At 41.4% G+C, this 27,991-nt stretch overlaps 1 protein-coding gene and 1 long non-coding RNA gene across 3 annotated transcripts in view; one reads left to right on the top strand and one right to left on the bottom strand.

Moving 5' to 3' along the window:
* The window catches only part of LOC129479800 (uncharacterized), an 83,037-nt gene that overhangs the window by 52,323 nt on the left and 2,723 nt on the right, over positions 1-27,991 (bottom strand). The gene's annotated exons all lie outside the window — the stretch shown is intronic.
* The window catches only part of CRTAM (cytotoxic and regulatory T cell molecule), a 34,186-nt gene continuing 9,084 nt past the window's right edge, over positions 2,890-27,991 (top strand). Inside the window, exons 1-6 of the mRNA XM_055273534.2 lie at positions 2,890-2,983; positions 14,390-14,533; positions 16,010-16,162; positions 18,286-18,429; positions 20,339-20,500; positions 27,042-27,122. Of these exons, the coding sequence (XP_055129509.2) occupies positions 2,938-2,983; positions 14,390-14,533; positions 16,010-16,162; positions 18,286-18,429; positions 20,339-20,500; positions 27,042-27,122 (730 nt within the window). The 5' untranslated portion in view covers positions 2,890-2,937. The remainder of the gene's footprint in view (positions 2,984-14,389; positions 14,534-16,009; positions 16,163-18,285; positions 18,430-20,338; positions 20,501-27,041; positions 27,123-27,991) is intronic.

Here is a 27,991-nt window from a genome sequence, read left to right on the forward strand (position 1 = left end):
AAGGTCAAGAAGAAAGTGTAGGCCCCTTTTGTAAATGCAACAAAAAACCCAGTGGCTTCTAGACATAGGGAAATCCCCTTTTTTCTGACCCTTAAAACAGTTCATCTTTAGCCTATTTAATAAATGTCTTCTTTTTCATGTTTGCACCCCCCTCACCCCCAAAACTCAGGTTGACAAGGGTGATGATGAAAAATAGAGAGGATGTTTGTTTATTTCTCCAAAATATGTCCCCCCTCTGCCACCCCACCAAATGTTACTTCCTATCAGTATTGAAACATAATATGAAGATTTCATAAAACGGAGATCAAAATGACAAACCAGCTATCAGTTGTGAGGTCTCCCACATACAAGGTGGTCAGTAGACTCTTTCCCATTAGAAAATAGGTAGACCACTTATTACCCTCCAACCTCATCTTTTTCTCCTAATTCACTGAGCAGCCACAATCTACTGCCCTCTCCTGTTGAATACTACATGAGCTGCAGGCTGAAGTGGGGGTAATAAGAACAGGGACCCTGGAAAGCACACATGTACGTCGTCCACCAGTTCACCTTGTAGCATTTCCCCCACCAACCATTCTTAATGTCCGAGTCCAGTGGACTATTGTGACATTTGTCAAGGTTTTCAACCAGTTGAATATGGCACCCGTGGATGAAAAGGATACACTCACCATTGTCCAAAGTGCAATTTAAAGTAAGCTCTTCTTTAATGCTCTGGGGAAATTGTAAGTCAAACATCTTTTTAGACTTCAGAGCAAAAAGAGTAGCATTTACATCTCAAATAAAGAGTCCATTTAGTCTTTCATTCGCTCACTCGTTGACAACCTCTGTCAAGTGTTGTTCTGGGTCAGGTTCCTGGGAAACAGATGCTGAGATAGAGATCTGTGTGCAGAAGTTTATAGACAAGTACTCTTGGTGACAAGAAGGAAGCAAGATGGGGAATCAGTAGAAGATGGACTGAGGTGCAGTTACAACAAAGATCTCAGCTGATCCTGATCCCTTGGGGAGCTTCAGAGTTGCTCCACCTCAAGGCAAGGGAAAATAACCTTGAGACCCCCTCATGGATGCCCTAGGGAGGAAGACTGACCCTGGGTAAACTGTTCTCTTCTACTGAGGACAAGTATAAAAATTAGAAGTTCCTGGATGGAATGTTATGAGCAAAAGGGAAAAAATTAAAAAATGAAAAATTTGAAAGACAAAATATTGTGTTTTGGAGTTTTTTTATTTTTATTTTTTAAGAGAGGGTCTCACTTCGTCACCCAGATTGCAGTACAGTGGTGTGATCACGGCTCACTGCAGCCTCAACCTCCTGCCTTCAAGCAACCCTTCCACCTCAGCCTCCCAAGTATCTGGGACTACAGGCATGCACCACCATGCTCAGCTAATTTTTGTATTTTTTGTAGAGATGGGGGGAAGTCTCACTATGTTGCCCAGGTTGGTCTTGAACTCCCGGCCTCAGATGATCCTCACACCTCAGCCTCCCCAAATGCTAGGATTACAGGCATGAGCCACTGTGCCCAGTCAACAAAATATTTGAAAGACACTTTTGATGAGTAAGACTTTTCCTACCCAAACTATCATCAAATTTATCAGAATATTAACACTAATTTCAATTAGAATCAGTAAGTAGTGTTTCCTTTCAATTTTCCAAGCATTGCAGACTGATCTTTGTTTTCTAAACATAAACTTACTAATATTTTGCTGTGTGCCCCTGGAAAAACTACATTAAATCTATCTCAATTTGTCCAATTAATGAAAATTAAACACCAGAATTGTTCATATGTACATTGTCTCCCCCACTAGATTATATTCTCCTAAAAAACAAGGAATTTATGTTTTTTATTTGAGCATGTCTCAAAGTAGTGCATACTAGATGCTGTATAGGTGACAAGATGAATGGTGGATAGAAAGAAGGATGGATGGATGGATGGATGGATGGATGGATGGATGGATGGATAGATGGATATATGTATAGATAGACAGGTGGGTAAATGGATGAATGAGTGGGTGAATGGATGAATGGGTGGGTGGACAGATAGATGGGTGGTTGGGTGGATGGATGAGTATATGCATGTATAGATAGATGGGTGGGTGAATGAATAGGTGATGGACAGATGGATAGATGGATAGATGGATGGGTGAATGGATGGATGGGTGGATAAATGGATGGATGGATGGATGGATAAATGGATGGATGGATGGATGGATGGAGAGATAGATGGATGCGTGGATGAATGGATGGATGGATGGATGGGGAATGAGTGGGCAGGTAATACATGAGTGAGTGGGTGGATGGAAGGATAAATGGATGGGCAGATGGATGTGTGGGTAGATGGATGGAAGGATGGATGGATGGATAGGTGGATGAATAGATTTGTATTTGTGAGTGGGTGGATGAAAAGATGGGTGGATGGGTGGGTGGACAGATATATAGATTTCAAAAATGAGTATATATATGAATGAATGAATTCCTCCCCTGACAACAATTATAAATTGATGTCAGCATTAGAAATAAAATATTCCCAAAGGTTGAGCAAAAATTGTCTAATTGTATTTATCTAATAAACTAGAAAAGTAAAAATAAGGATGACATCACTACACAGGGACATTTTACAGTATTTCTCCCACCCATCCTCCCTCTAAAAACCTTGCAACTAGTTGATTTACCAGTACTACCCACTTGTGGTAAAACAATTTTTGTCACCAACACATCACTCACACCTCACTACCATCAAGATAGTACATGTGGTCCCCAAAATGTTCCACCAGGAGGTGTTTTGGGGGCAGCTAACTAAGAGGGGGCTTCCAGACAGATGGAGGAGTTGATACACATGAGGTCACTGATCTACTGCCTCTCCCCCTTCAAAAGAAACTACTCAGCTCCATTTGTCTCAGAATCTAGAGGAAGTTGACAAAGGTGCCACAGCAGCACAGCACAATATGTGGTGGAGAGTTCTCAGCTTGCTGGCATTGTTCCCCTTACAAGGTAAGGACTTCAGAGTTATTTTTGTTGTTGCTCAGCTGACCTAATGTTTTGCCAAATCTACCTATCAGTCAGTCAACTGCATTTACAGAGGAGCCGCTGTAGAAGACAACCCAGGTAAATGCTAATACTTTCCAAGCCATGCTCAAATCAGGCATCTGAGGGATGTTACTGCATTTGTTTGATCTCTTGTTCAATGGCTAAAGAGTATAGAAAGGATCATTACAGTGTGTGCCTCTGTGGGTCCTAGTTATGGCAAGATGAAACAAGCCTATTAGGCTCTGTCTTTTAAGGGCATACTAGTTGAAGCGCATCTGTATTGAATTTTATTTTATTTATTTATTTATGAGACATAGTCTCGCTCTATCGCCCAGGCTGGAGTGCAGCAGTGGCGCGACCTCGGCTCACTGCAAGCTCCGCCTCCCGGGTTCACACCATTCTCCTGCCTCAGCCTTCCAAGTAGCTGGGACTACAGGCGCCTGCCACCACCACGCCTGGCTAATTTTTTTATATTTTTAGTAGAGACGGGGTTTCACCGTGTTAGCCAGGATGGTCTCAATCTCCTGACCTCGTGATCCGCCCACCTCAGCCTCCCAAAGTGCTGGGATTACAGGCGTGAGCCACCGCACCTGGCCTCCACGTTGAATTTTAAAATTTCCTTGCTGTATAAATCTTAGCCAAATGATTTAATATCTTTGAAACTCAGTTTCTGCATCTTAAAATAAAAATGATCAAAACGTTTGATCCACCAAACTCCCTGGATTGTTAGAAGGATCAAATTTCAAATGTGAAAGCACTTTGAAAATGATAATACGCTGTGCAACACTTATTTAGCTCAGAGGTAATAATCAGACCAATGAAAACTTCGTGTTTATTTTTAAAGAGTAAGTTATACTTTACATTTTACTATAATTTTCAAATTTGGGTTTTAGTGCTTAATCCTAATGTAGCATTATGAAAATTAAGGATAGAAACAGTTACCTTTTTGGAGCAGGTCAAATTATTTTCTACCCAAAAGTGGGGGCAGGGGTGTAGGAAGTGGCTCCTGTTGTCCCTCAGTCTCTGATTACAATTGTATCAGATTCATGCAAAGGACATCACTCGTAAATCCACTCAAAAATTTTGCTTTTTGTGTGTTTGTTTCCAAATATTGAATCTGTAGTTCTGTTTCATGAAATGCACCTATCCTTCTAAATCTACATTTAATCTAGAATGGCATCTGAAGGATGCTACTTTAAAAAACTCGATTTCCTATTTTACATAGTACTTCAATTCCCTATTTTATATACTTCAATTAATGCCTTCTTTTTTTGGTCCCTGTACCCTGAGGCACTTAATAAGGATTCAATTTTGGTAATGAATAATATTAGTTTCTTCAATAAGTGGCTTAAAGAATAGCTAATACATTCAGAAAGAGTCCATTTAGACAGCTAAAATTAGGATGATTTCAATTTTTCCAGAGTTTAAAGCCTTTCACTGACCTTAACTTTTTCAGGCTTTCAGTTATTGCCTCATAAAAAATAACTCATAAAAATACATTTTTTAAATAAATAGCAAAAATTATGTTTCAAGGTAAACCTAAATTACTTAAATACTATTTATATAGAGAGGAAAAATATTGTTTCGAGTACTCTATGTTAATTACACTTAATCATAGCGGAAGTACTGAGGTAGGTACTAATATCCCCAATTTAAAGATGAGAAAATAAGTTATGTAACCTGCCCAAGTTTTAATGCTAGAATATGACAACATAAATACCAGCCTATAAAGCACATGGTAAAAGTATTTATTTCAAGAAACTTTTAATTAATGTGTGTGTGTGTGTACTAGGTTGTGACAGAAAATGTGTTTATTAATGTGGATCAAAATTTGGAAAACCACCGACTTTCACAGTTTGGAGGATTCAATATTAAAAAGTTCTATTTTGGCCGGGCGCGGTGGCTCACGCTTGTAATCCCAGCACTTTGGGAGGCCGAGGCGGGCGGATCACGAGGTCAGGAGATCGAGACCACGGTGAAACCCTGTCTCTACTGAAAACACACACACAAAAAAAATTAGCCGGGCGTGGTGGCGGGCGTCTGTAGTCCCAGCTACTCGGAGAGGCTGAGGCAGGAGAATGGCGTGAACCCGGGAGGCGGAGCTTGCAGTGAGCCGAGATTGCGCCACTGCACTCCAGCCTGGGTGACAGAGCGAGACTCCGTCTCAAAAAAAAAAAAAAAAAAAAAAAAACAAAAAGTCCTATTTGAAAACTCGTTCAAGGGGCCACCCGAGGGCATCTAAGCTCAATGGCATTTGAGCAGTGGCTGCCACCCCTGACCTAACCTTGCTCAAGGCCGTCCCAGATGTAATTAAGAGAGGAGTTGACCATGTTGCTTTCTTGTCAGCAAAAAAGGCAGCAAATCATCAGTTTTGGCAAAGCTATAAACTGTCAGCTGATTTTAGCAAATTAAATTATGGGAAGATCACTGTGACTACTTCTACAGTGTAACTTCTGTGGCTGCCAAAAATTTATGGAAAAAAAAAGTCACATAATCTCAGAGCCTGCCCTCTTTTCAAGGCCACTCCTAGAATAAATAGTCTTAGGATTGGTAAAATCACAATAAAAATGAAGCATTTTTCAAAATTCATCCCATTAAATTACATTGTAGGCAATGAAAATGTCAAATCCAACAAATTTTGAACCCTCTATTTTCATTGTTTTGTGGAGGGTAGGATGCAGAAAACAAAGGACAATTGCAAATTGAGTAGTTCTTTTCATACTTTCTTTGCCCAGGAAAAAGTCACACGTTAGATGACATGTTGAGACAGCTTCTTTAAAATGTACTAAAAATAATCTGATTCTGACAAGTCTGATTTATTTTTATACCTGCAATTTTCTCTATTGATTCAATCTAAAAATAATAAAAATCTTTTTTTGTAATGATCTGAATTAAAACACATTTTTGCTTAATACCTCATGACAGTCATGTAACTAGGGCTCTGATCTGAGAATTAATGCAGTGCATGTCTCTGGCTTTAACTTAGCCCTAGTCTTTATTATTTGATATAACAGTTAAAGAGCAAAGTTAGCATCCTATTATAATATTTATTCCTAAATATATACATTTACTCTTTTTTTTTTTTTTTTGAGACAGAGTCTTGTTCTGTCGCCCAGGCTGGAATGCAGTGGCATGATCTTGGCTGACTGCAAGCTCCACCTCCTGGGTTGATGCCATTCTCCTGCCTCAGCCTCCTGAGTAGCTGGGACTACAGGCGCCCGCCACCGCTCCCGGCTAATTTTTTGTATTTTTACTAGAGACAGGTTTTCACCATGTTAGCCAGGATAGTCTCGATCTCCTGATCTCGTGATCCACCTGCCTCAGCCTCCCAAAGTGCTGGGATTACAGGTGTGAGCCACCGAGCCTGGCCTATTTATTCATTTTTATCCACTAATTCAACCAATATCTAAAATTTTACATGATGCTAAAATGAATGGATGGCAAACAACTTTTCCATGAGGAGTTTGTAATCTATCTACAGAGAAACACCTGCAACCAAATAATTATAAAATAATGTGCTAAGTGCTATAATAGAAGTATATCTCAAGCCTTTGGGAAACTAGGGGAAAGACATTATGGGGAAAAGGGAGGCTAAGGCCTGTTTTGGAAGTTTTGACAAAAGTTGTGTAATTTGAGTTGAGTCCTTGAGTCTTGAGTTGGGTCTTAATGTTGAGTCTTGAAGGAGATGAGAAAGGCATTCCAGGCCAAGAGAATATCATAGACAAAGACAAACTATCTTCTGGAGCCTGGGACTTTCTGGAAACAGCAAGTGGCCATGTACAAGGACTATCTGAGAAGGAGTATCAAGACATGACAAAGGAGGAGAACACAGGAGTCAAGTCGGCTGGAATTTGGGCCTGATTCCTATAGGCAACGGAAGCCATAGCAAATACCTGAATGAAGGAAGAGACATAATCAAATTCATGGGTTATATGTTTGTTTGTTTGTTGAGATGGAGTTTCATTCTTGTTGCCCTGGCTGGAGTGCAATGGCACAATCTCGCTCACCACAACCTCCACCTCCCAGATTCAAGTGATTCTCCTGCCTCAGCCTCAAGAGTAGCTGGGATTACAGGTGCCTGCCACCATGCCTGGCTAATTTTGTGTATTTTTAGTAGACATGGGGTTTCACTATGTTGGCCAGGCTGGTCTCGAACTCCTGACCTCAGGTGATCCACCCGCCTCGGCCTCCCAAAGTGCTGGGATTACAGGCATGAGCCACCACGCCCGGCCTCAAATTCATGTTTTTAAAATGTAATCCTAGAACCAGATGACGATGATGAATAAGAGAGAAGAGAGACTAGAACTAAGTTATTACAATGGTCCAGGAAAGAAATGATGGAGTCCTTAACTACGGCAGCAATAATAGTGACAAAAGAGGACTAAATTGATTAAAGAGATGTTTTGGAGAAAGAAGAATTTAGAGCACCTCTCAAATATCTGGTGTGCAGTGGTTGGTGATGACATTAATTTATATAAGGGAACTCTAGAATGGGGCAGGTGGTATATCTGTGTTAGACATGAGTGGAGCATGGGGACAGTAGAGATAACGAGTTCCAATGGGACAAGTAGAGTTTGGGGTCTTTGCAGGACAGGCTTGCTCTGCTCTGGTTTTAAATTTATTGCACGTAAAAACTAGGCTATTAAGGCAAGAAAAGGAAAGAATATTTTATTCTTTTCTCAGTCTACGTGATAACCTATAGTAGAGGTAAAGATTACACATGTGAACTTCCAAAATCTTGGGAAAGACCAAAGAATCTTACGAACTGCACTGGTTTTGTCTATGTGTACTTTGGTAGGTGGCTGTTACTGCTGCTTGTCCTTTTGTTTGGGAGTAGATCACATGTGCTTTGGTGTAAAGCCATCCACTGATAGGACAATTAGTTCATGGGATTTGGGGTGGTGATGAGGGTGAAGGTCACAGGTTCCATTTCCATATATAAAGCAGTCACGATCTACAGCCCCAGGATTTGGCTAGCAATCTCATAACATATGGCCATGCATGGATGGATGAATTCAGTCACGGAGATAATGACAAAGCCCAGAAGTCAATAATCCATTCCGTAAACATGACCTACCAGTAGGAAGTGGTGACCTCACAGGAGAAACACCACAGTCACTCATTGTCAAGCTCTGTATGCTCAGCATGTGGGGAGCCATGCAGGGCTAATTTGCAGATAAGAACTCTGAAGCTCAGATAGGACTGGGAAGTGGGTGTACGGCACTCGGGGTCTAATAAGAAAGCTTACAGGTGAATGGGGATGTGCATGTCTCTAGAGCCTGCACAGGAGGAAGTGGTAAGCAAAGAAGATATCGCACACCCCATCCCTCTGACAACAAAGGTGAAAGTCTGACTCCAAACTTAGGTGAAAGAAAAGTCAAAAGAAGTTCTAATTTAGTTTCCAATGGCAATGAGAAGACCATGGGGAACTTGTCCTTGGAGAATGTGCCACCAAAACTTAGGCACGACATCCTGCTCTTCCACCTTTAACAAAACTACAGACGTTGAAACATATTTTTAAGCACTACAGTCTAAGCAAAGCTGAGTGGGTCTGTGGCTTCTCACTGGGGCTATTCTTCCCTTCTACAGTGATTTCCTGTTTCTAAATCAAACATGGGGTCTACATGATAATACTGCAAGATAAGCAGACCTGTAAAGCCAAAAGCGAGGCTTGGTGCAAACAGTAAAGGACACAGCTAATATTCTATGCCTCAAACACAGCCCTTTCCATATGAAACTCAGGCATCTATAGTGTGGTCAGTCTGGTTAGCAGCCTGATACCGAATTCTCAACAAGTGCAAACATTAATCTTAAGACATACAGTACTTCAGCGCATAATAAAAAGCCAAACTATATTTCATCACAATTTTTAAAATGTTGTAAGGGTTAAATTATACTATTTAATTCATAAGCATGCATCCTAAGAAAGAGAAAAATGATACATACAACCTTAAAATGGGAGACATTTATTCCTAAACAGGCTGCAGATAAATCTCACCACTCCCATCTTACCCAACGCAGGCTTTCTGTTTAGACCATCATTTTACCAAAGGTAAGAACATTGGCAAAACTTCTGTCAATGTCTAGTCCCCAAGGATGAAATTAGGGCATGTTTCTTAACACTAGTCTTTATTCTATCATTGACTCAATGTGTAACTTTCTTCCAGTAGCTTCCTTCCTGTTTCTCAGTATTTGTATTAACAACAGGAGAACAAAGGCATCTGTCAATCACCTACATTATAGTGCCATCATGAAAACTAGCATTAAGCCAGTACTTTTCAAGCTCACATTGTAATAGTTTCTGTAAGGAATGAATTTTAGAGAAATAGAAAAGATAGTCATTGTCCTCTAGAAACTTCAGTCTGTTTATAGGAATCAAGGCAGTGCACAAGAACTAGTGAGTAAAACAGGAAGCATCACAATGCTATGGAAGTTAGACAGTTCTAGATTCAAATCTTGGCTCAAAGGCTGCTTAACCTCTGAGCTTTGATGCCCTCATCTGTGAAACGGGAATAACAGCTTCTTTACAGAGTTATAGGTTTTGGGCCTAAGTAACTAGGCTATTTGCTGGTGGTGAAATCTAAAATAACACATTTGGGGGAAGAGAATCAAGAGTTTGTGTTGTACTTGTTATGCTTTCAGACTTCTAACTGATCATCAGAAAAGGGATGAGGCCAGATGAGATGACCTACGGAGTGAGTATAGAGAGAGTCTATCCAGGATCTGACCTCCGTTGTGTGGAGGGCAGATTGATGAGGAGAACCCAGAAATAGAGCTGAGGAGCAGCAGCTGCCAGTGAGTTAGGAGGGGAGTCAAAGAGAGACTGACATTTAGGGAGCCAATACTAAAAATACAAAAATTAGCCAGATGTGCTGACAGGTGCCTGTAATCCCAGGTACTCGGGAGGCTGAGGTAGGAGAATTGCTTGAACCTGGGAGGTGGAGGTTGCAGTGAGCTGAGATCATGCCACTGCACTGAAGCCTGGGTGACAGAACGAGAATCTGTCTCAAAAAAAAAAAAAAAAAAAGAGGGACATAGGGTAATATAGGATAGTAGCTGGAAGGAAATCTGACATCGTTTTGTTTATGCATTTTAATATGGGAGAAATAGTATATATTTGTGTGCTGATGAGAATGACAGTTTTTTTTTTTTCTTAATTTTTTGTAGAGACAAAGTCTTATTATGTTTCCCAGGCTGGTCTCAAACTCCTGGCCTCAAGTGATTCTCCCACCTTGGCCTCCCAAGGTGCTAGGATTACAGGTGTGAGCCACCACATCTAGCCAGAGAATGATACAGTTAAAGAGAAAGAAAAACAATGATGGTAGAATTATTTTTGTACCAAATCATCTTTTGAGAGATGGAGCAACACAGAAGGGAATTATTTGCGTAAATAAATGGGATGGAACCTGGTGCCCAAGTGGAGATACTGGGTACCCACTCCATTCACAGCGATGTGGGGCAGGCCAAGTATGCAGGATCTAAAAGCAAGTAGATGTGACTTGGGGATGACATTGACAAATACATATGCAAATAAGTTAGTGTTTCAATAGCAAACAATTTATGTGATGAAGAGAGGAGAAAAGTGGGAAAACATGTTATTATTTAATTTAATTTAATTTATTTTTGAGATGGAGTCTTGCTCTGTTGCCCAGGCTGGAGTGCAACAGCATGAACTCGGCTCACTGCAACCTCCTCCTCCTGGGTTCAAGTGATTCTCCTGCCCCAGCCTCCTGAGTAGCTGGGATTACAGATGCCCACCACCATGCCAGGCTAATTTTGTATTTTTAGTAGAGACAGGGTTTCACCATGTTGGTCAGGCTGGTCTCAAACTCCTGACCTCAGGTGATCTGCTCACTTCGGCCTCCCAAAGTACTGGAATACAGGCATGAGCCACCGCACCTAGCCATAAATTTTATTATTTCACAGGGTTCTAACACCTCTGTCTGTCTGTCTGTCTCTCTCTCTCTCTCTGTCTTTTCATCAAATAATGATTGTGTACCATGAACTGAGTAGTATGATTAACTACACCCTTGGTTGGAATCTAAGGTCTAAAATGAAAAGAACTCATTATCACCATTTGCTCCTCAAAATCTTTAATCCTCCTGAACTGTTCCAATTTAGATTTACTGCGACTGGAACTGCTTCTTCCTTAATACCTACTAGGACCTAACTGCTTCTTCCTTAATGTCTACTAGGACCTTAGAATGTTTAATAATAAATAGTCCTGTAACATTGGGGAAGGAGATCCCTAGTGAAGAGCTGCAGAGCTACAAGTCTTTGTCTTTTGACACTGACTCTTTCCACTTTTCTTTGTAAAGCAAGAGTCAGTTCAGCTCTTCAAATAATTATTAAGCACTACATACCAAGTAAAAGCAGAATGTCATGCTTACTATGGACTAAGTACTATACTAGGTTCTTTACATATATTTTTAAATTGTCTCAATGACTGTATGAGATGAATACTACTGTTTTTCCTGTTTTTATGGTAAGGAAACTCACACACATAAATTGCCCAAGTTTGTGCTGTTAGTAGTGGAGGAGCCAGGATTCTAACCCAGTCAATTTGACTAGTGTGCATGTGTGTTACCATTGCATCATATGCCACTCAGGTTAGGGACACAGAGATGATTATAAACAGCTCCTCTGTGCAACAGGTTCAGATGGTACAAAGCCTAGGGGTCTACTGACAGGTAAGACAATCAAGAGCCAGAATGTTCTCAGAAAGCTTGAACCCTCACTCCAAACCTACCAAATAAGACTGATGTAGGGAGAATATGAAATCTGAACTTTGGTTCCAAAATGAAATGCATCATCAACACAGGATAGGGAGACGTGATGTGACACAAATTCTCTGAAGGAGATCTGGGTGTTTTGGGTGACTGCCTCAACAGGAGCCTAGTGAGATGTTACAGCTCAAGAGTGAAACCCTGGGCTTAATAGAACAAGGAAGTCCAGAGGGTGGGTGGTGATGCAAGTGAATGTCCCCCTATGCTCTCGCCAGCTCTGATGACACATGAGTCCCCTGTCCCATGCAAAGAGGCATATTTTTGGAGGAACATTGACAAACTACAGTATATTCACATGTGGCTGTTGGCAAGCGGTGAAGAAATGATAATGAAACTAGAGCATAGCTTCTTTAATTATTTGACCATATGCTATGGAAAAGACATTTATCTTCAGAAGACCCAGTCCAACTAAGGGCATAAGGGCTTGCACACAGTGGTATGGTAGAATGTCTTCTGGAAGTCTTTGAAAGTGAGATTGATACTCATCTTCCTGTTCCATGTGGTTTTTGCAGCAGCAGAGAGTTGGTCCCAAGTATCTGAGGAGCAGCCACAGGGCTCTGGAATTTTATTCATTACACTGCAACTATGGCCTTTGGGAACAGGATGCTCTGAACACTCAGGCCGGGGGTCAGGAGAACTGATGTGTGGGCCCCACCAAGAATTCCGAGTTAATTAGTAGTGAATGAGGCCAGGACACAAACTCCCTGAGTGAGTCTAATGTACTGCCAAGGTGGAGGACCACTGGCTTTCCTACCTTCTTAATATGGATGTCATGAAGACACAAAATAGGGACTCAGTGGCTTCTTAATCTTTATTATCAGCAAAAATCCCTTAGAAGAAATTCTATTGTCATTCTCTATTAATATCATCCTTATTACTCAATTATGGGTTGATGTCACAGAGGAGAATATTTCCAAATGGCCAAACCTAAGCAGAATTCTGGCCTTATGCCCCAGTGCTTTTTTTGGAAAGCACAGATCTCTTTTTATTACCTCCCTGTTGTTCATTATGGTATTGGTGGATGATATGGGTGTTTTTCCATTAGAACTCCAGCAAACAGTTTCCCGTGAAAGCTTACATGAATACAATACAATAATTCTGGGTTATTTCTGCTAGAGGCTAGATTCAAATTAATGACCTAGGAATGGAACAAACAAAAAAGTAGACACCAATTAATTCCCAGAGCTCTCCAAAGCACTTTTCCCAATACTTGAAATTTATCACAAGAAAATAAACCCTCCTGGCTTCTTTTCTGTTGTTTTTGTTAAGGTTTAAGATGATGCAGTAAAACTTGCTACATTTGCTATTCGTAATTTATAACCCCATGGTATTCTTCTGTTTATAAAAGTGTTTTATACCTTCATTGATAAGAATTGCCTTTTCCTCAGGAAAAATAATTTAGTTTATAATATGAAGGAATAATGAATGGCAATAAGCATGCCAAATCAGCAGGAATGTCAGTTTATTTTTCCATCCATTTCTTTTTTGGGGAGATAAATTGCAGCTACTTAGAACCAATTGTTCATCATTCTCTGGCGGTTGTGATTCGGAGAAATTAGACTTGTGTTTGTCTGGAGACAGTTCGGCTGTGGAATACTGAACTGAATGAAATCTTAGAACATCCTCCCTCTGGTGTAGAAACTCTTGGAAAGGTGAGGCTTAGCTACTTGCCCTTAAGGGCAACTCCGCAGTTCACCAGAGCACCACGATTATAACATTCTTTCTTAGAATCCTAGACACACAACTTGAAGGTATAAGCTGAGGCCAGAAAGGTTGCATTTTCTGGGGCCTTGTGGCTTAGATAGGCTGACGTAGTTACATAAGCACGGCCTTTGCCATCCATAGCCCTGGGTACAGATCCCAGCTCCATGACCCCTGTGATCTTGAGCCTCTATTCCCTCGTCTGTAAAGTGAGCACAATTCTTCCTTTCTAGGGTTAGTTTGAAAATTAAATTCCGGTCGGGTGCAGTGGCTCACACCTGTAATCCCAGCACTTTGGGAGGCTGAGGTGGGCAGATCACTTGAGGTCAGGAGTTGAAGACCAGCCTGGCTAACATGGTAAAACCACGTCTCTATTAAAAACACAAAAACTAGCCAGGCGTGGTGGCACGTGCCTGTAATCCCAGCTACTCAGGAGGCTGAGGCACGAGAATCACTTGAACCCAGGAGGCAGAGGATGTAGTGAGCCGAGACTGTGCCACTGGACTCCAGCCTGGGCAACAGAGTGAGACTTTGTCTCAAAAAAAAAAAATTAAATTCAATACAGGTAATGGCCTGGCACAGTTCCTGGCATATGGCAGAGCTAGTGCCCAACACCTGTTGAACTGTAGTTTGACCTTCCCTGTCTTCTGTCAAAATCTTGCCTCTTCCTTCAGACCTGGTTCCAGGGTCCCCTTCTTCAAGAGACATCATTACTGCTCCTACTCTCAGTTCTTGCCTCTTCCCTCCCATTTTGTTTGTATTTGCTTATTTTTTGGTTTCTAGAAGAAATAGATAATACGTGATTGAATGAATGAATGATACAAAATCCCTGACACAGTGTGGGCCCCCCGGCCTGATCATCCTCATTTCTCTTCCTCCACAGAGGCCTCTCTGACTAACCACACAGAAACCATCACTGTGGAGGAAGGCCAGACGCTCACGCTAAAGTGTGTCACTTCTCTGAGGAAGACCTCCCTTCAGTGGCTGACCCCCTCAGGGTTCACCATTTTTTTAAATGAGTATCCTGGTAAGTGACAGAAAGAAAGAAAAATGCCACCAGACCTCAACCTGAGGGATTTTCCAGCCGGACAGGTTGGTGGGACAGAAAGCCTGCATGAGTCACCCAAGGGGTGGGCTCAGCCCACCTACTGTTACACGTGAATCATGCCTCCAAAGCCTGTTGTTTTACACGCAGTGGCTTGCTGGGGGCAGGAACTGTGAAATGGAAACCCCACCAGAATGGTTGTTAAAGGGGATTCAAATTGCAAAGCACATTTCCATGTCCCCACCCCACACTCACACCACTTTTTCACTCTCAGTAACTATCACACAACCACAGCACAATGACAGACAGGCAGCCAACTGACTGGGAGCCCGGTCCTCATGCAGCCACCACCACCCCACATAGGAAGCCAGCTGCTTTGTTTTCCATCTGAGCAATCCAAAGGCACATTACAAAGCACCTTTCCAGATAGCCCTTCTTCTCCTGTTGGTCTTAACATAAAATCAAGATTTTTAAGCAATAGAAATAGACAGGATGTATTAATTTGGAAACAAGGGCAGTCATTTCTCTTTTCACAAACACACATGAAGAAAGCACAAGATGTCTGAGATGGAAAAAGACTCTTAAGAATCTCTTGGGTTCATCTCTTTGACATTAGGCAGGGTTTTACTAAACCCTAGATCATTTTATGTCTCCATTTAGTATTGCTAACTGCCAAATACTTGGAAAAGTCTAAAACACATTTCAGTCTTATTTACAAAGCAGAGTCTCTTAAAACATATCATGCTGGCTGGGCATGGTGGCTCATGCCTGTAATCCCAGCACCTTGGGAGACTGAGGTGGGCAGATCATTTTGAGGTCAGGAGTTCAAGACCAGCCTGGCCAACATTATGAAACCCTGTCTCTACTAAAAATACAAAAAATTTAGCTGGGCATGGTGGAGCACTCCTGTAATCCCAACTACTGGGGGAGGCTGAGGCAGGAGAATCACTTGAATCCGGGCAATGACAGTTGAAGTGAGCCAAGATAGTGCCACTGCACTCCAGCCTGGGCAACAGAGCAAGACTCTGTCTCTTAAGAAAAAAAAAAAAAAAAGTGTTATGCTTTGAAAGCATTATTAGATACTGAGGTGTTAACATAAAGAAATATATTATTTTAAGCTAAATCAACTAGAAGTAAATACTAATTGTTTAAAGTTCTGAGAGAAAAAAAATTTTAAATAGAGATAATTCTGTTACATAATGCTTTTTTGTTTCTGGTTTTGGTAAACTGGGAGAAGAGGGACACTCTCGGATTTCTGCAGCAGAATGGCTTGATCTAGCTCAGTGGTTCCCCACCTGGAATGATCTTGCCTTCCAGTGGACATAGGACAATGTCTGGAGATAGTTTTGATTGTGCCAAATGTAGAAAGCAGGGCAGTGCTTCTGGCATCTAGTGGGTAGAGGCCAAGGATTCATCGGACACCTTTCCTCATAACAGCTCTATTTCCCTCTTGTACAGCTTTTAAAAATTCCAAATACCAGCTTCTTCATCACTCGGCCAATCAGCTCTCCATCAGTGTGCCTAACGTAACCCTGCAAGATGAAGGCGTGTACAAGTGCTTACGTTACAGCGACTCTGTGAGCACAAAGGAAGTGAAAGTGATTGTGCTAGGTAGGTACCTGCAAGTAAACCCAGTAGGGGAGCAATATGGATAGGAATACGATATGTTGTTTTCAAACTGAACCTTTTAGTTTAAAAATGTTGCCTAGAGCAAGGCATTGCCTGGGACACTTCTGTCATCTCTCATTGAAAGGAAACAGAAGAGAGCATTTTGAGAAGCAAGCCCTACATTGAACTGTGAACTTGTGAAATTTGTCTTTGACAGCAACTAAATTTTCTCTCCAGGGAACTAAAAGAAAAGAAAAATTAATATTTGATGAGCTGCGACTATGTGCCAGGCACCATGTGAGGCTCTAGGGAATCGGAGATGAATTAGGCACAATCTCTGCCCATAAGGAGTTTGCGCACCAGCTCAGGAAGCAAAACATGTATGCAAATCAAGTGGAACCTCATGACAGCAAATCCTAAGATAGAATGAATTCAGATGTAGCTGCACTGCTTGATCTGCTCAAATCCTCTCTGCCAAACAAATCCTCTTTTCTGTAGGAGGGCGGGATTGGGAGGTGCAGATAGGAAGTGACAGCCTCCCAGTTGCCTAGGACTTACTCAGTTCTACAGATGGTCAACTGTGTCCAGTATGTCTATCTTTACTTGTTTTGTTTTTTGTGGCAGAAGAGATCGATTAAAAACATTGCTTTTTATTGATCTCTAAGTAACATCATCTCACATATCACACAAATGAATGTCTTAGACTTCTCTTGTTGAATTACTGCAGTGTGGTGCCTGCCATACGGTAAAGGCATGATGGGAAAGTAGCTGAGAAGGAGTGGCTCTCGGGGGTTGGGGGGTTTGAGAACCATTGTGACTCAGCTCAGTGTTGTCTTCTTGTAAGGGAGCACGCATCCTGGCTCCGCTGCTTGTGTGCCCTTCTGGGCTCTCATAGCACCCCATGTATACTCCGTCATTGCTCTCAACACATAATCTTTTCATTAACAGTTTAGGGGCTGAAGCCACCACCAGACTATTAGCTCCTTGAATCATACCTTTTTCATCTTCGTATTGCCAACAAGTAACACATTTAATGTATATTTGGAGCTAAGAAGTGCCTTTACAAGGTCTTGATGGCAGATGGGTGGGTTAAGTAAATGGGGAAGAGTTCAGTTCTGGACTGAAGTGGAAGTAGAATGGGAAAGAGGAAGAAGCAAGCCTAACTAAAAAGTATTTCCAAGACAGAAGTATAAAGAAAAAGGACGAACGTGCCCTTTATAAGATAAATGCACCTTTTTTTTCTTTTTTTTTTTTTTTTTTGACGGAGTCTTGCTCTGTTGCCCAGGCTGGAGTGCAGTGGCACATTCTCGGCTCACTGCACGCAAACTCCCCATCCCGGGTTCAAGCGATTCTCCTGCCTCAGCCTCCCGAGTAGCTGGGACTACAGGCGTGCACCACTATGCCCAGCTAATTTTTGTATTTTTAGTAGAGATGGGGTTTCACTACGTTGGTTGGCCAGGATGGTCTCGATCTCCTGACCTCATGATCCGCCTGCCTTGGCCTCCCAAAGTGCTGGGATTACAGGCATGAGCCACCTCGCCCGGCCTCATATATCACATTTTAAGAATTGTAGGCTACATTGCTTGTTTGGGAATTTTCAGAGACTAACAACACACTGAGTAATACACATTCTGGCTTCAGCCAAAGTAGCTTTGCAAGCACATAAAAGCCCTTTAACATGACTGTATTCTGGAAGAGATTAAGTTAAAAAATATGGGCCGGGCACGGTGGCTCACACTTGTAATCCCAGCACTTTGGGAGGTGGAGGTGGGCAGATCAATTGAGGTCTGGAGTTCAAGACCAGCTTGGCCACAGAGAAATCCCATCTCTACTAAAAATACAATAATTAGCTGGGTGTGGTGGTAGGCACCTGTAATCCCAGCTACTCAGGAGGCTGAGGCAGGAGAATTGCGTGAACCTGGGAGGTGGGGGTTGCAGTGAGCCGAGATGGTGCCACTGCCCCCCAGCCTGGGCGACAGAGGGAGACTAAGTCTAAAAAAAAAAAAAAAAGCCCATTAATTAGAGTATACCCTACAACAATCACCTACAGATTATTAGGCTCCGTGCTTTGTTGAGATATGCAGACTCTTATCTAATTAAACACAGAAAAATCCATTTTGTTCTAGCAACTCCTTTCAAGCCAATCCTGGAAGCTTCAGTTATCAGAAAGCAAAATGGAGAAGAACATGTTGTACTCGTGTGCTCCACCATGAGAAGCAAGCCCCCTCCGCAGATAACCTGGCTATTTGGGAATGGTGTGGAAGTCTCTGGTAAGGGGAGAAATGGTTCTCTTCTTTGTCTTCCTTCCTACTCAAATTTCCAGAGGATTTTTAAATGTTTTGGCACCCTCTAGTGGCAGAAGATGCCAGAAGACATCATTTAATATTTCATTAGTTCTTTTCCAGACAAGTTATTCTTACAATCAATATTATGCCTTAATCTTGAAAGGCTAATCACAGATAATGAAAATGCTTTTGTTTAAAACAGGTAAAAATCTAAAGTGAACTATAATGACTTCTTAAAATTTCACAAAATTTTCTAAAATAAGTATAATATAGAAGTATATCTCAGGCGGGGCGCAATGGCTCACGCCTGTACTCCCAGCACTTTGGGAGGCCGAGGTGGGCGGATCATCTGAGGTCAGGAGTTCGAGACCAGCCTGACCAACATGGAGAAATCTTGTCTCTACTAAAAATACAAAATTAGCTGGGTGTGGTGGCACATGCCTGTACTCAGGAGGCTGAGGCAGGAGAATCGCTTGAACCCAGGAGACGGAAGTTGTGGGGTGAGCCAAAAATCACACCATTGCACTCCAGCCTGGGCAACAAGAGCAAAATTCCATCAAAAAAAAAAAAAAAAAGAAAGAAGTATAATATCTCTGAGCATAAACTTTTTCCCACATATAAAACCGAAAATAGGCCGGGCGCGGTGGCTCACGCTTGTAATCCCAGCACTTTGGGAGGCCGAGGCGGGTGGATCACGAGGTCAGGAGATCGAGACCACGGTGAAACCCCGTCTCTACTAAAAAAAAAAAATACAAAAAAATTAGCCGGGCGTGGTGGCGGGCGCCTGTAGTCCCAGCTACTCGGAGAGGCTGAGGCAGGAGAATGCCGTGAACCCAGGAGGCGGAGCTTGCAGTGAGCCGAGATTGCGCCACTGCACTCCAGCCTGGGCGACAGAGTGAGACTCCGTCTCAAAAAAAAACAAAAAAAACCGAAAATACATTTAACATAATACATATAATTGGAACAGATATGATCTTCCCTATATTGTATAGTACTATATTGTGTCATACCCACAAGGACAGATTAAAAATATTCTTGTAACAAAGCATCTAAAGGTTGAGCCTTTGAAACAGAATAACTAATTAATTACGATGCCTGGGTACTGTTTATAGTTTGCTGACATTTCAACAGACATTACCTTTGATATCTATGCAATCAACAATCTTTTTTTTTTTTTTGAGATGGAGTCTCACTCTGTCTCCCAGGCTGGAGTGCAGTGGCGTGATCTCGGCTAACTGCAACCTCTGCCTCCTGGGTTGAAACGACTCTCCTACCTCAGCTTCTGGAGTAGCTGGGATTACAGGTGCATGCCACAACACCCAGCTAATTTTTGTATTTTTAGTAGAAATGGGGTTTCACCATGTTGGCCAGGCTGGTCTTGAACCCCTGACCTCAGGTGTTCCACCCGCCTTGGCCTCCCAAGGTGCTGGAATTACAGGCGTGAGCCACTGTGCCTAGCCTGTAATCAACATTCTTAGAGTTGCAAAGGACCCTTTACAGTGGAGAACACTGAGGGCCAAATGGAGTTCTAGAGAGAAAAGATCTAAACCCCAATCTGAATTCAACTTCATTATAAGACTTCCCTTTAATTCGCCTTATTCATATAACCAGAATAAGGTCTTGGATCTTTGTGTTTCATAAAAACATCAAGCTGTCCTTCTTAAGCTTTGAATTTTTTTTTCCAGTAGTGAAAAGTTTGTAGAAAACCATTATCTACTCTCATTCATCTGTTTGCCTTTGTGACCAGAACCAAGCCTATACAAGGGAACTGGCTGAGGCTAGAATGAGGTTAGAAATCTAATGTTTGCCATGAAGTCAAGGCCACTGGCCTCTAATAGAACCAACCTCATCCAATAGCATTAAATAGCCATAACCTCTTTAAATTGCTACATAGGTGGAACCCAGCATGAATTTGAAACTGATGGGAAGAAATGTAATACTACCAGCACTCTCATAATCCACACTTATGGCAAAAATTCAACGGTGGACTGCATTATCCGACACAGAGGCCTGCAAGGGAGAAAACTAGTAGCACCCTTCCGGTTTGAAGATTTGGGTAAGAAGAACTAATGATTCTCTTTAATAATTTTTGGTTTACTTTAATATTACACTATCAAACAAAATTAAATGAAGTGGGCAAAGTCCTTCAGAGTACGATTACTGCCAACAAAGCTTTCCTAATAGCAAATTCCTGTACTGATTGAAATTTCTCCAGGTGATCGACGGAATTTCAACTATTCTAATGTTCAAAAGAACACCAGTTGAGCAGAAAGCCTAGCACAGCACCATATGCAAATAGTGTCATGCTTGCTTTTTGATAATGACTTTAAATAGTGTTATTGCCATTGTGTTTTTGGAGCAATCATATGAACCATACTACATCTTTGTACTTGACTCAGAAGGAGATAATATTGGCTGAAATAAACCTAAATTGTCAATATCTTTTTATGTGAATATGAAACACACAGTTACCTGGAGACATAATTCCTGTTTAGATTTATTTTATTGTTATAATTGCTTTGAAGATTTTAGTTTAACCGTGTTAATATTCTGAGTTGAACACCATTATAAACACCCAATATTAAATGTGAAGAGGAGTTGCCTCCATTCTCAGAACCTCTAGTCTATGATTCTTTCCCCAAAAGTCCAAGAAATAATTTTAAAACTGTACACAACTCTTTGAGCCAAGAGGTATGCTTTAAGATTCATGAGTCCTATAAGAAGTCTGCAATTAGTAGGACTCTGAGTTTCACTGTTTTACAAGGTACTTCTCTGTGTAATCAAATCCTGAAGTATAAGGAATTACATCAGTGAAAGAGGAAACTGTTGGATGACAATGCATTTATTGAAAAAGCTCTTTTATCAGATGAAATCGCTGATGCTGAAACGCAAGCTTGCTTAGGAGAACCTCACTGTGGGAAAGCTGCCATGATGCCCCATGGGGGCTGTGGCTGCGGTTAACAGGCCCCCTCTGACTACCACAAACTTTCCATGGGTCACTTTCTCACCAAACCAAAAGTATCATTGCAGAAGCTGCACTGTAAGACTCATGGACCCACAGACCGAGCTGTACAGTAACCTTACACAACCACCCCCGCCCCTCTGTGAGTCATCCCCACCCCACGCCTCCACCTCCAGCAGTAGAACCGAAGCACGGGGCATGTGGGGGATGAGGCTGTATCTAAAAGCTTCCTAAAGACATTCAGGTTCTTCAATAGGAGAACCAACAGTGTTGAAAAAAAATGCATTCTTAATTTTCAGCAATTGTTCAAGGCATCTACAACAATTACTATGAAGGGGAAAATGGCAGTTCTCCTCCTTTATAGCTATAGCTCTACATGACTCAAAATTATAGCTAAAGATGTTTTTAATAATAGGCTAAGGCCAGGCATGATGGCTCACGCCTGTAATCCCAGCACTTTGGGAGGCCGAGGCAGGTGGATCACCTGAGGTCAGGAGTTCAAGACCCATCTGGCCAACATGGCGAAACACCATCTCTACTAAAAATAAAAAAATTAGCCGGGCATGATTGTGGGTGCCTGTAATCCCAGCTACTCGGGAGGCTGAGGCACAAGAATCGCTTGAACCCAGGAGGCAGAGTTTACAGTAAGCTGAGATCACGCCACTGCACTCCAGCCTGGGCAACAGAGCGAGACTCTGTCTCATAATAATAATAATAATAATAGGCTAAGACTTAATTTTTGTGATCTATCTATTTGCTGTACTCATTGCCAGATCTCCAAATAGTATTCAAAGAGAAATGTCAGCATCAGCTGTTGATAGCTTCCATTAGTTCATTGTTTTTTCCATTTAGCTAGCTGCTACTATATTGACATACAGATGTTACAAACATTTTGTTCACCCAATTAGGTAAAAAAAAATTACTAGCTGAGGATGCCTTAAAATACATTTACACATAAGGGTTCTGACCCCGTTCATTCCTATGCTCTGCATGGAAGGACCTGGGGAAAGTGAGTGTCATGCCAGCACCAGGACTAGGGTGGTCCTGAGGAAAGAAGTACCTTCCTCTGAAAAAGCCACAGTGTGATGCTTTGAGAAAGAGAGTAGAGCAACAGGAATAGATTTTTGAATAGGCTATCTTTGGTTTTTTGTTTTGTTTTGTTTTTTGAGACAGGGTCTCACTCTTTCACCAAAGCTGGAGTGCAGTGGTGTGATCACGGCTCACTGCAGCCTCAACCTTCCAGGTTCACAATCAGTCCTCCCACCTCAGCCCCCCAAGTTGCTAGTACTGCAGACATGCACCACTACATCTGGCTAATTTTTAAATTTTTGTTGAGACAGGGTCTCCCTATGTTGCTCCGGCTGGTCTCAAAACTCCTGGTCTGAAGCAATTCTCCCTCTATAGCCTCCCAAAGTGCTGGGATTACAGGCATGAGCCACCTCACCCAGATTTCAGAATTATCATTTATTTATTTCTTTTCTTGAGACGATCTCACTCTGTTGCCCAGGCTGGAAGGCAGTGACACAATCTTGGCTCGCTGTAACCTCTGCCTCCCAGGCTCAAGTTGATCCTCCTGCCTCAGCCTCCGGAGTGGCCGGGAGCACAGGCATGAGCCGCCACGCCCTGCTAATTTTCATATATTTTGTAGGTATGGGGTTTTGCCATGTTACTCAGCCTGGTCTTGAATTCCTGAGCTCAAGCAATCCCCCAACCTCTGCCTGCCTCCCAAAGTGTTGGGATTACAAGCATGAACCACCACACCTGGCTCTTTTTGTTGTTGTTGAGACAAGGTCTCCTTCTGTAGCCCAGGCTGGAGTACCGTAGTGCAATCATAGCTCACTGCAGCCTCTACCTCCCAGACTTAAGTGATTCTCCCACCTCAGTCTCCTGAGTAGCTGGGACTACAGGTGCACACACCACACCTGGTTAATTTTAAAATTTTTTATAGAGACAGAATCTCATTATGGTGCCCAGGCTGGTCTGAATTCCTAGGCTTAAGTGATCCTCCCTCCTCAGCCACCCAAAGCACTGGGATTAGAGGCATGAGCTACTGCACCTGGTTTATTTCATCTTTTTAGTATTTAAAATGAGGAATCTTGGTTTTCTATTACTTACCTGGGGATAGGATTTTTTAAATATTTGAAGAGCAGTTCTCAAACTTTTGATTTCAGGACCTCTCTACACTCTTAAAAATAATTGAGAACCCCAAAGAACTTTTACTTATGTAGGTGATGTCTGTCAATATTTACCTATTAGAAATTAAAACTGAGAAATTAAAAAAATATGTATCTGTAAATTTATTTTAAAATAATAAATCTACTACATGTTAACAGAAGTAGCATATTTGTTTTATTTTATTTTTTGAGATGGAGTGCCCTTGTTTTTTGAGATGAGTGCAGTGGCCCGATCTCAGCTCACTGCAACTTCCACCTCCTGGGTTCCAGTGATTCTCCTGCCTCAGCCTCCTGAGTAGCTGGCATTACAGGCTCTTGCTACCACACCTGGTTAATTTTTTTGTATTTTTAGTAGAGATGGGGTTTCGCCATGTTGGGCAGGCTGATATTGAACTCCTGACCTCAGGTGATCCACCTGCCTTGGCCTCCCAAAGTGCTGGGATTACAGGCGTGAGCCACCACACCCGGCCCAGAAATGACATATTTTAATGAAAAAAAGAGTATATTTTGTAACACTGAAAAGATTAGTGTGAAAAATGTCATTTTTTTACATTTTGAAAATCTCTTTAATGTCTGGCTTAATGGAAAACAATTAGGTTCTTGTAACTTTTGCATTCAATCTCTTCCAAAATGTTATTTTGCTTTAAATAAATATATATAAAATTCAATCTCACACAAATATATAATTGGAAAAGGGTAGAGTATTTTAATAGCCGGCTCAGATAATTGTGGATATTCTTCTTTGATGTTACACCAAAACTCAACAAGTAGTAGTTTCTTAAAGATTAGTTGCTATATGGACTCTGGGCCCATGTCAATGAACTTTTCATACTGTTATATTAAAACCCACTGAACTCTCTTGCACTTTGAATAGAACTTTTACCCAGGCATGATTTTGCTAACATTATGTTTTAGTAATTTGGAAAATACCGATTCACTAAGTTCTACAGAACTTTCCAATGTCGACATATTTCAGCATCAAAATCACATGGATTAATATCATCACTGATCTCATCAGAAGTCTTTAAGCGTTTGGAGGTTGTCAAGCTCACAGTGGTGGATACAAGTTGTCCAAAATTTGAACTTTAAGTGTGACTATTGCAACTGAGGAGCTATTTTATTTTTTGAGATGGAGTCCTGCTCTTGTCGCTCAGACTGGAGTGCAATGGTGCTATCTCAGCTCACTGCAACCTCTGCCTCCCAGGTTCGAGCAATACTCCCGCCTCAGTCTCCTGAGTAGCTGGGATTATAGGTGCCCACCACCATGCCCAGCTAGTTTTTGTGTTTTTAGTAGAGTCAGGTTTCACCATGTTGGCCAGGCTGGTCTTGAACTCCTGGCCTCAGGTGATCTGCCCGCCTTCGCCTCCCAAAGTGCTAGGATTACAGGTGTGAGCCACTGCGCCTGGCCTAAATATTTAATTATTTTCATTTTAATTAATTTTAATTTAAATAGTCATTGGAGCTAGTGCATACCATATTGGATAGCAGAGGTCTACAATATTCTGACCAACTAGGGAGGTAGATCATCATGTGCCAGTATCCACCTAATCAAAACAACATTCAGTCTAAATGCAATAGTTTGCTAGCTTGTTAATTAACAAGATAAAATAAATACAGAATCTAGTTTTAAATATGTATAGATAAAACTTGTTCTGTACATAAACATAATTTTCTGAATTCACATAGTATATACTATGTTAGAAGATTTAAATCACTATTGATAAATTTTATTCTATTTGTCCCCAGTGATGTTCTTCTTCTTTTTTAAAATTTTGAGACAGGGTCTCACTCTGTCACCCAGGCTGGAGTGCAATGGGATGATCACAGCTCACTGCAGCCTCAACCTCTCTGGGCTCAGATGATCCTCCTACCTCAGCCTCCTGAGTAGTTGGAACTATAGGAGTGCACCACCATGCCCAGCTAATTTTTTGTAGAGAGGGGGTCTTGCCATGTTGCCCAGGCTTGTCTCAAACTCCTGGGCTTAAGCAATCTGCCTGCCTCGGCCCCCTACAGAACTGGGATTACAGGCATGAACCATTGTGCCCGGCCCCATATTCTTCTTAAAATTTATTCCCAGTACTTCTATTTGACTAGCATTCCAGCTTTTCCCTCTTTTCATTGCCAGCAGCTCTCCTCTTCAATTTTCTCTGGCACCTGTGTGGTCAAAGTTCATTTTAGCCGTATAGTCTATACTACTATCTCTATAATGTTTCCTTAGTAATTCTTTCTTTCCTCAGAGCCCTTACACATAATTCAGGTATTTTTATATTTTTCATACATTTTGAATTTTTGATTAACCAGATACGTTTCCAAACCATGGAAAATTATTTGATTAAATAAACAGCAAGAAGCACTCACAAATTTTATAAAAACATGAACCACCTGTGACGTGTCAGTATATATATACACACACACACACACACACACATATACATATATATATATATATATATATATATTTTTTTTTTTTTTTTCTTTTTGAGAGGGTCTCCTTGCTCTGTCACCCAGGCTGGAGTGCAGTGGTGCGATCTTGGCTCACTGCAACCTCTGCCTCCCAGGTTCAAGCAATTCTCTTGCCTTAGCCTCCCAAGTAGCTGGGATTACAAACACACACACACCACCACGCCCGGCTAGTTTTTTGTATTTAAAGTAGAGATGGGGTTTCACCATGTTGACCAGGCTGGTCTTGAGCTCCTGATTTCAGGCGATCCACCTGCTTCAGCCTTCCAAAGTGCTGAGATTACAGGTGTGAGCCACTGCGCCCGCCCAACATGTCAGTATTAGTATTTGTAAAGTGACAGGCACAGTTATTACATGCTTCCCGGATGTGGGTCTGTTCAATGACTGGTAAAATCTATACCAAGCTGACCCTCTGGAAACATCCCTAAGCATTGATTAATGTTATACAATAACATTTAGCATTGTGCTTAATAAATAGCTAGGCATTGTACTAAACATGTTATAGAAATGAACTTACTAATTCTCACAAAATGCTCAAAGAGGTAAATGCTGTCAGTATCTCCATTTTACAGATAAGAGAAGAAAAAGTGTTAGAGAGGTCAGGTATCTTGTCCAACTCATTCAGGAGCAAGTAAATAGCACTGGAATTCAGCTCAGTCTGAGGCTGATTCCAAAGCCATGTAATAGGTAGATAGATAGGTGGATGGGTAGATAAACAGACAGAGGGATTGATTGATGGATAGAAGGACACAGATAGAAACTGCCACCACACAGAGGTCCAGCATGCTGTGCTTTAAGCCAGGCAGGTGAACAGATGGGCACTCAGTGGGATACAGATTCAAAAACCAGAGCAGGAGCTGCAGAACACACAGTTCTGGGGTTTCTGCACAACCTCTACAAGCAGGTAGCCACCAAATATATTCTCCAATCTCTTTTACTGAGCACAATGTGGGTAAAACTGCTCTCTATAGTAGCAGAATTTTGTTTTTCTCCTTTCCTAGTTACTGATGAAGAGACAGCTTCAGATGCTCTGGAGAGAAACTCTCTATCCTCTCAAGACCCACAGCAGCCCAGCAGTACTGGTAAGTGTCAAAATCATTAAAACTTGTTTTTAAAAAATCATGCTTCCTTGGGAAGGTTATTTTTCTCATTCTAAGTTTTAAGAATATTTTTTGTTTTAATTTTTACTAAGACCATACAGGCCCCCTCCAACTGGCTCCAGCTTCGTAGCATCCTAGAGTAGAACCACATCAGGCATCGGAATACTTAGTGGTATGGGCTTCAGGCTGACATAAAGCCTTACAAGTTCAATTCTAGTTTGCCTGAGATAGAGATGTACACATGTACACACACACATTCACGATTGTGACATTTGAATTTCCTCTGCAGTAAAGGACAAAGTTGAATTCATTTATAGAGAGACTCGTTTCTTTGTTTTCCCATCTAAAGCACACCAAACACAAAACACAGACTTAGTATCAACAAAGAGAAAAGCAGCAGAAGCTGGAGGTTTGGTGTTGTCATTGAATAACAAAATCATCTTTGAAGACACATCAATTACTTGATTGTCAATAACTCAGGTCATTTTTGATGATGGGATTGAACTACAAATGCAGAATAATTTAGAAAGCCTGGATTATAATTCCAGTTTTTAGACAGCAAACTCACTAGAGGTTAACCCAGATCAATGATTGTATATCTAATTTAACTTTGTATTTTACCTAGCATAGTATCCAGCAATAGCAGCTTCTCAGAAAATGAATTATGAAAGAAAGAGAAAGAAAGAAAGAGAGAGAGAGAGAAATAAATAAATAAATAAATTGGTTATGGTGCTTTGAGCAAGACTATTAGCCTCATCCAGAAAGGCATAAATTCCTACATATTCTCTTTCCATTTCATGTAGTGTGTCAATAATAATTTCATTTGTTGGAATAAGGGCTTTCAGATCATT

Source organism: Symphalangus syndactylus, chromosome 3 (genome assembly GCF_028878055.3).
Source record: "Symphalangus syndactylus isolate Jambi chromosome 3, NHGRI_mSymSyn1-v2.1_pri, whole genome shotgun sequence".
Taxonomy (NCBI): domain Eukaryota; kingdom Metazoa; phylum Chordata; class Mammalia; order Primates; family Hylobatidae; genus Symphalangus; species Symphalangus syndactylus.